Source organism: Tachyglossus aculeatus, chromosome 10, assembly GCF_015852505.1.
Source record: "Tachyglossus aculeatus isolate mTacAcu1 chromosome 10, mTacAcu1.pri, whole genome shotgun sequence".
In the NCBI taxonomy this organism is placed as follows: Eukaryota; Metazoa; Chordata; class Mammalia; order Monotremata; family Tachyglossidae; genus Tachyglossus; species Tachyglossus aculeatus.
The window spans coordinates 56,941,176-56,948,883 of record NC_052075.1 but is presented as its reverse complement, the minus strand read 5'-3'; the positions used below and the strand labels follow the sequence as shown (position 1 = coordinate 56,948,883).

At 60.1% G+C, this 7,708-nt stretch overlaps 1 protein-coding gene across 1 annotated transcript in view; it reads left to right on the top strand.

Annotated features, from left to right (window-relative positions):
• Positions 1 to 5,583: 5,583 nt before the first annotated feature.
• Positions 5,584 to 7,708, top strand: part of RARG (retinoic acid receptor gamma) — a 54,467-nt gene continuing 52,342 nt past the window's right edge. Inside the window, exon 1 of the mRNA XM_038753141.1 lies at positions 5,584 to 5,767. Within this exon, the coding sequence (XP_038609069.1) occupies positions 5,584 to 5,767 (184 nt within the window). The remainder of the gene's footprint in view (positions 5,768 to 7,708) is intronic.

The following is a 7,708-nucleotide window of genomic DNA, read 5'->3' as shown; positions in this document are numbered from 1 at the left end:
GGGCCACCGGCCCCCAGGCCCCGGGACCCCCAGCGCTTAGCACAGCCCCGGCTCCGCCCCGCTCCTCCTCCTCCTCCTCCTCCCCCAGGTGAGTGGTCCGGTGGGCACTTTGGGGGGGAGGGCAAGGGGGTGCCACCCGAGGGGCTGGGGGGGGGAGAGGGAGGGCACTTCTAGGGGGGCTGCTGCCACCCCAGCCCCGAAGCCGGTCCTGGGAGTGGGGGGGCGAGGGTGGCCCCCCCCTCCCCCAGCCCTGGCAGGGCGAGGAATGGCGGGGGTTGGCCCCCTCCCCCTCCCCGGGCCCGCCCCCCACCCCTGGCTCCAAAAGCCACCAAACTGGCACCTCCAGTTTCCTCTGTCTCCCTCCCTCCGGCCTGGGGGGGGGGAGGAGGGGGCGGGGGAAGCCCTGCCCTCTCTGCCCAAACACATCGACACATTCCTCTGCAGGCCTTGCCCCCCCCTCCCCCCCCCCCCCAGGTGGGCACCTGGGGCCGGGTGCCAGGGGTGCCAGGGGTGCCAGGGGCGGGCAGAGGGAGCTGCGGGAGGCGGGGACGCCTGGGTCCCTGCGGCCTGGAGATGGGGTCATGGAAAAAGGTGGTCGGTTTGTAGACGGAGCAGGGGGGGAGGAGGAGGAGGAGGACAAGGCCCTCTTTGTTTGGGGGCCCGGCCACAGACGGGCAGGGCTCGGAGACGCCCCCCGGCCCCCTCCCCACCTCCCCCCACTTGCCCTCAGACGCCCCCCAACCCCCACCCGGCCCCAAAGCCCTTGCCACAGGGCCCTGCGCAGAGTGAGCGCTTAGCAGATGCCCCATCACTAGCCCCATCTTTGGCCTCCCCCGACCGGAGGGGTGGGGAGGGGGTCCGGCTGAACCCAGGAGTCCGGGATGCCTCCCGCCTCCTTAGCCCCCCCCAGCCTAGGAAGGGGAAACTGAGTCCCATGGGGAGGTACTGGACGGGTCTCAACTGCGGGAGGGAGGAGAGGAGAAATCGAGGCCCGCGCGGGAACCCCGCCTGTCTGTCTAAGGGGGAGGGAGGGGAAGCCCCAGGCGGCGCCCAAGGGGTTAAGGCGGCAGGAATGTAACGGGGCCGGACCCCCGGGACCCCCAAGGAGGGGGCTGGGGGGCCCGGGGTCTGCGGTTGAAGGGCCCAAGCTGGGGGACTGAGGGGCAGGGGGGCTGGGGTTGAGGACCCGGGGGGCTGGGATTGGGGGTCTTGGGACTGGGGGTCCAGGGGCTGGAGGACCAGAGCTGGGGGGCTGGGGAGCTGGGGGGGCTGGGACTGGCGGTCCAGAGCTGGGGGCCTGAGGAGCCGGGGGGCTGGGACTGGACATCCAGAGCTGAGGGTCTGGGGGCTGGAGGTCAGGGGTTGGGGGGCCAGAGCTGGGGGGCTGGGACTGGGGGTCTAGGGACTGGAGTTTCAGAGCTGGGGGTCTGGGGGTCCCAAGCTGAAGGCCGGAAGTCCAGAGCTGGGGGGCTGAGGAGCCGGGGGTCTGGGGTTGAGGGTCCGGGCGTCTGGGACTGGAGGTCCCGAGCTGAGGGGCTGGGGGTCTTGGGGCTGGAGTTTTAGGGGCTGGAGGTCAGGGGTTGGGGCGCCAGAGCTGGGGGGCTGAGGGTCAGGGGAACTGGGGGTCTGGGGGCTGGAAGTTAAGAGCTGGGGAGCTGGGGGCTGGAGGTCCAGAGCTGAAGGCTGGAAGCCCAGAGCTGGGGGGCTGAGGGTCTGGGGCTCTGGGGTTGAGGGTCCGGTGGTCTGGGACTGGAGGTCCAGAGCTGAGGGCCTGGGGGTCTGGGGGCTGGAGTTCCAGAGCTGTGGGGGCTGAGGGTCTGGGGGTCCAAAGCTGAAGGCTGGAAGTCCAGAGCTGGGGGGCTGAGGGTCTGGGGGTCCGGAGCGGAAGGCCAGAAGCCCAGAGCTGGGGGGCTGAGGGTCTGGGGATCCTAAAGCTGAAGGCTGGAAGTCCAGAGCTGGGGGGCTGAGGGTCCGGGGGTCTGGGACTGGGGGTCTAGGGGCTGGAGGTCCGGGATTGCCAGGCTGGAGGTCCAGAGCTGGGGGTCGGAGGCTGGAGGGCTGAGGGTCCGGAGGTCCGGGGCTGGGGGTCACGGGTTGGAGGTCATGGGCTGGAGGTCACAGGCCAGAGGCCTAGGGGTCCGGGGCTGGGGGGTCGCGGGTGGGCGGAGAAGCCCGGTCTGTGGGCCTGTGGGCCGGTGGTCAGTCGGTCCGTCCATCCCCCAGGGCCCGGGTCCAGTTTCCCGGCAGCGGGAAAAGCCGGTTTAGGAAAGCTTGGGCCCTGCCCAAGGGACGAGAGAGACGCAGAGACTTAGAGAGGCTTAGAGACAGGCGGGGAGACGGGAACCCCGAGACCCGGAAGCGGGGTGCAGAGGCAGACTTGGAACGAGACGGAGGGAGACTGGGAACCAAAGAGACAGATGCGGAGATTTGGCAGATCCAGAGACAACAGGGCTAGGATGAGAGGAATCAGACCCAGAGACGCGGCGCCCCTGAGACTGAGAGACCAGCAAGGACTGAGGCTGGCGGAGTTTGAGAGACGCAGGGACAGAGACGGGCAGAGACCCGGGGGGGTGGGTACCTGGAGACACGGAGGAAGAGAGACGCAGAGATCTGCAGAGACAGCGAGACCCCGAAATAGGGTGCGATCCGGAAACCTAAAGAGATGGAGAGACAGAGAGATGGAGATGCGCAGAGGCCGAGAGCGCAGATAAGTGGAGGCGTAGAGACCCATAGAGGTTGAGAGACGAGAGATTAATAATCACGATACCTGTTAAGCGCTTACTATACGCTAGGCACTGTACTAAGCAGTGACGTGGTTACAAGCAAAAGTGGCTGGACACAGTCCCCTGTCCCACGTGGGGCTCCCCGTTTTCCAGATGAGGGAACTGAGGCCCGGAGAAGTGAAGCCACTTGCCCGAGGTCACACAGCAGACGAGCGGCGGAGCCGGGATTAGAACCCAGGACCTTCCGGCCCGCGCTCTACCCACTAGGCCACGCTGCCTTCGTGGGGATGCGGAGACAGAGGGCCAGAGATTTGCAGAAATTGAGAGATACAGAGATGGAGAGACAGGCTGAAACCCAGAGACGGGCGGAGATTGAGACACACAGAGAGATGGAGATGTGCCGAGACAGAAAGGGCAGAAAAATGACCCTCCCAGCCCCAGGGCACTTACGCACATATCTGTAATTTTATTTATTTATCTCTCCTGATGGTTGAATTGTGCTTTCCAAGTGCTGAGTCCAGTGCTCCGCACACAGTGAGCGCTCAATAAATACGATTGAATGGATGAATAAATTTGTTTTGATGTATGGGTCCCCCCACCCCAGACTGTAAGTACGCTGTGGGCTGGGAATCCCACTGTCTGTTGTATCGTGCTTCCCCGAGCGCTTAGTCCAGTGCTCTGCATACAGTAAGCGCTCAGTAAATAGGATTGAAATACAAGAAAAGAGACCCAGAGACCTGTTCCGATCGAGGGAGACTAAGAGGACAGGCGGGCAGAGACAGCGGGACTCAGAGACACGCAGAGATTGAGAGACCCAAAACTGACACACAGAGGCCCCAAGAGACTGAAGACAAGAGACCGAGGTACTTACTGAGCGCTCACTGTGTGCAGAGCACTGTACTAAGCCCCTGGCAGACACACGGGGAGAGACCCCGAGACCCGCAGAGACCGAGTGGGATGGAGAGAACGGACACAGAGAGAGACGTAGTGAGAAAATGATGTCAGGATGGAGGCTTGTCCGGAGATCCTCCGTCCTCCTCTCTCTGTCTTGGCTACCTCCTCCAACCCTGGATCCCCCTCCTCCAGCTTTTTGTGTTTTTTTTTTTTTAATGGTACTTGGTAAGCGCTCACGATGTGCCAAGCACTGTTCTAAGCACTGGGGTAGATACAAGAGCATCGGGCCAGATGCAGTCTCCGTCCCACACGCGGCTCACGGTCCAAGTAGGAGGGAGAAAGAGTATTTCATCCAAATTTTGCACTTGAGGAAACGGAGGCCCCCATAATAATAATAATAATAATAATAATGATATGTGGTAATGGTTTCAGCGCTTAGTACAGTGCTTGGCACACGCTGCTTCCCCACCCCCTGGGCGGCCTCCCCTCAGTCTTGCTGGGGTCCCTAGAAGAGACAGAAGAGACGCCGGGGCGAATGGGGAGAAACCCCCGGGTGGGTTTGGGGGGAGACGGAGCCCGGGCCTGGGCGTCAGGAGGTCACCGGTTCCAATTCCGGCTCCTCCGCTCGTCCGCTGTGTGGCCTTGGGCAAGTCACTTAACCTCTCTGGGGCTCAGTGACCTCATCTGTAAAATGGGGTTGGAGACCGTGAGTCCCATGCAGGGCCGGGACCGCGTCCGACCCGACTTGCTCGGATCCAACCCGGAGCTCAGCACGTAATAATAATAATGATGGCATTTGTTAAGCGCTTACTATGTGCAGAACACTGTTCTAAGCGCTGGGGAGGTTACAGGGTAATCAGGTTGTCCCACGGGGGGCTCACAGTCTTAATCCCCATTTACAGATGAGGTAACTGAGGCACGGAGAAGTGAAGTGACTTGCCCCAAGTCACACAATTGGCGGAGCCGGGATTTGAACCCATGACCTCTGACTCCAAACCCTGGGCTCTTTCCACTGAGCCGCGCTGCTTCTCATGTAGTAAGCGCTTAGGAAATGCCCAGTTATTATTAGGGGAGAGACACAGAGACAGGCAGATGGTGGGGGGGGTGGTCTCCAGAGGGTCTCTCAGTACAGTGCCCTGCACACAGTAAGCGCTCAATAAATACGATTGAATGAATGAATGAGATGGAGGGAGTCGTCTTCGGGGGATACGGCCAGAAGAGGGTCAGGGATGCTCTCAGTTGGAGTCCAGGAGGCGTCCCGCCACAGGATCCTGATTCATTCATTCGATCGTATTTATTGAGCGCTTACTGTGTGCAGAGCATCATCATCATCATAATCATCAATCGTATCTATTGAGCGCTTACTATGTGCAGAGCACTGTACTAAGCGCTTGGGAAGTACAAAATGGCAACATATAGAGACAGTCCCTACCCAACAGTGGGCTCACAGTCTGAAAGGGGGAGCACTGTACTAAGTCCCCATTTCCCCTCCCAGAATTCCGGTTCCCCAGGTCTCCCCCTCCGGGAAGACTGCGGGGGGGTCAGGGAGGGTCCGGGGAAGGATGGATCCGGGGGCGTGGGGGAAGGAGAGGGGGTTGAGGGAGGTCACGACGAGCAGTGCGGCCTAGCGGGTGAAGTCCGGGCCCGGGAGCCCGAGGACCTGGGTTCGAATCCTGGTCCCTCCATTTCCCTGCCGTGGGACTGTATGGTTTCTCCGCGAAGAGGGGGTTGGAGGTTTTGGGGGGAAGGGGGTCCCCCCAACTGACGCTTCCTCCTCTCTCTCTCTCCTCTCTCCCGTCCCCCCCGCCCGACCCCCACAGGCCCTTCGGAGCCCGGGAAGCCCCGGCCGGGTCCGGGCACGGAGCCCCCCGGGCTGGGGAGGCGGCTATGGGCGGGGGGCGCCTCTGAAGGCCCCCCCCGCCCGGCGCGGGCCCAGGAGGGCCCGTCTCCCTGCGCCTCCTCCGTCATGGCGGCCAACAAGGAGCGCCTCTTCGTGGCGGGGGCCCTGGGGCCTGGGCCGGGCTACCCGGGGGCCGGCTTCCCCTTCGCCTTCGCCGGGGGGCTCCGGGGGTCTCCCCCCTTCGAGATGCTGAGCGCCAGCTTCCGGGGCCTGGGCCAGCCCGACCTCCCCAAGGAGATGGCCTCGCTCTGTGAGTCCGGGGGGACGGAGGGGTGGTCTGGCCGGGTCGCGGGGGGACCGGAGGGAGGTGGCGGCGACGGTGGCAGAGGAGGAGGAAGAGGTGGGCATTGGGGGGGATGCCACCGGGCCAAGGGCGGAGGCCCCTGGGAACGGCCGCTGCCCACCGGGCCGGGGCGGGGCGGCGGGGCTGGGCCGTCCTCATGAGGCCTGGCGTCGGGCCTGCCCAGGCGGCGAGCCCTAACACGCCCTCGCCCCCTCTTCGCTCCCTCCTACTTAACCCCCGTGGGTCTCCCCCATTCATTCATTCACTCCTTCATTCATTCAATCATGTTTATTGAGCACTTACGGTGTGCAGAGCACTGGACTAAGCGCTTGGGAAGTTGGCAACACATAGAGACGGTCCCTACCCAGCGGTGGGCTCACAGTCTAGAAGGGATAATGGTTCATTCATTCAGTCGTCTTTATTGAGCGCTTACAGTGTGCAGAGCACTGGACTAAGCGCTTGGGAAGTTGGCAACACGTAGAGACGGTCCCTACCCAGCGGTGGGCTCACAGTCTAGAAGGGATAATGGTTCATTCATTCAGTCTTATTTATTGAGTGCTTACAGTGTGCAGAGCACTGGACTAAGCGCTTGGGAAGGTGGCAACACGTAGAGACGGTCCCTACCCCGCGGTGGGCTCACAGTCTAGAAGGGATAATGATTCATTCATTCAGTCGTCTTTACTGAGCGCTTACTGTGTGCAGAGCACTGGACTAAGCGCTTGGGAAGTTGGCAACACGTAGAGACGGCCCCTACCCACCGGTGGGCTCACAGTCTAGAAGGGATAATGGTTCATTCATTCAGTCGCCTTTATTGAGCGCTTACTGTGCGCAGAGCACTGGACTAAGTGCTTGGGAAGATGGCAACACATAGAGACGGTCCCTACCCAGCGGTGGGCTCACAATCAATCAATCAATCATATTTATTGAGCACTTACTGTGTGCAGAACACTGTACTAAGCGCTTGGGAAGTCCAAGCTGGCAACGTATAGAGACAGTCCCTACCCAGCAGTGGGCTCCCAGTCTAAAAGGGGGAGACAGAGAACAAAACCAAACATTCTAACAAAATAAAATAAATAGAATAGATATGTACAGGTAAAATAGAGTAATAAATATGTATAAACATGTATACATATCTAGAAGGGATAATGATTCATTCATTCAGTCGTGTTTATTGAGCGCTTACAGTGTGCAGAGCACTGGACTAAGCGCTTGGGAAGTTGGCAACACGTAGAGACGGTCCCTACCCAACAGTGGGCTCACAGTCTAGAAGGGATAATGATTCATTCATTCAGTCATCTTTATCGAGCGCTTACTGTGTGCAGAGCACTGGACTAAGCGCTTGGGAAGTACAAGTTGGCAACATATAGGGACGGTCCCTACCCAACAGCGGGCTCACATGACATTTGTTAAGCGCTTACTATGTGTAAAGCACTGTTCTAAGCGCTGGGGAGGATACAAGGTGATCAGGTTCTCCCTCCTGGGGCTCCCAGTCTTCATCCCCATTTGACAGATGAGGGAACTGAGGCCCAGAGAAGTGAAGTGACTTGCCCAAAGTCACCCAGCTGAGAAGTGGAGGAGCTGGGATTTGAACCTGTGACCTCTGACTCCAAAGCCCGGGCTCTTTCCACTGAGCTACGCTGCTTCTCTCCCCCCCTCCCCCATTGTCATTCATTCCTTCATTCAATCGTATTTATTGAGTGCTTACTATGTCCAGAGCACTGTCCTAAGCGCTTGGGAAGTCCAAGTTGGCAACATCTAGAGACGGTCCCTACCCAACAGCGGACTCACAGTCTAGAAGGGGGAGACAAACAACAAAACAAAACATATTAACAAAATAAAATAAATAGAATAAATATGTACCAGTAAAATAGAGTAGTAAATACTTACAAACATATATACATTCAATTG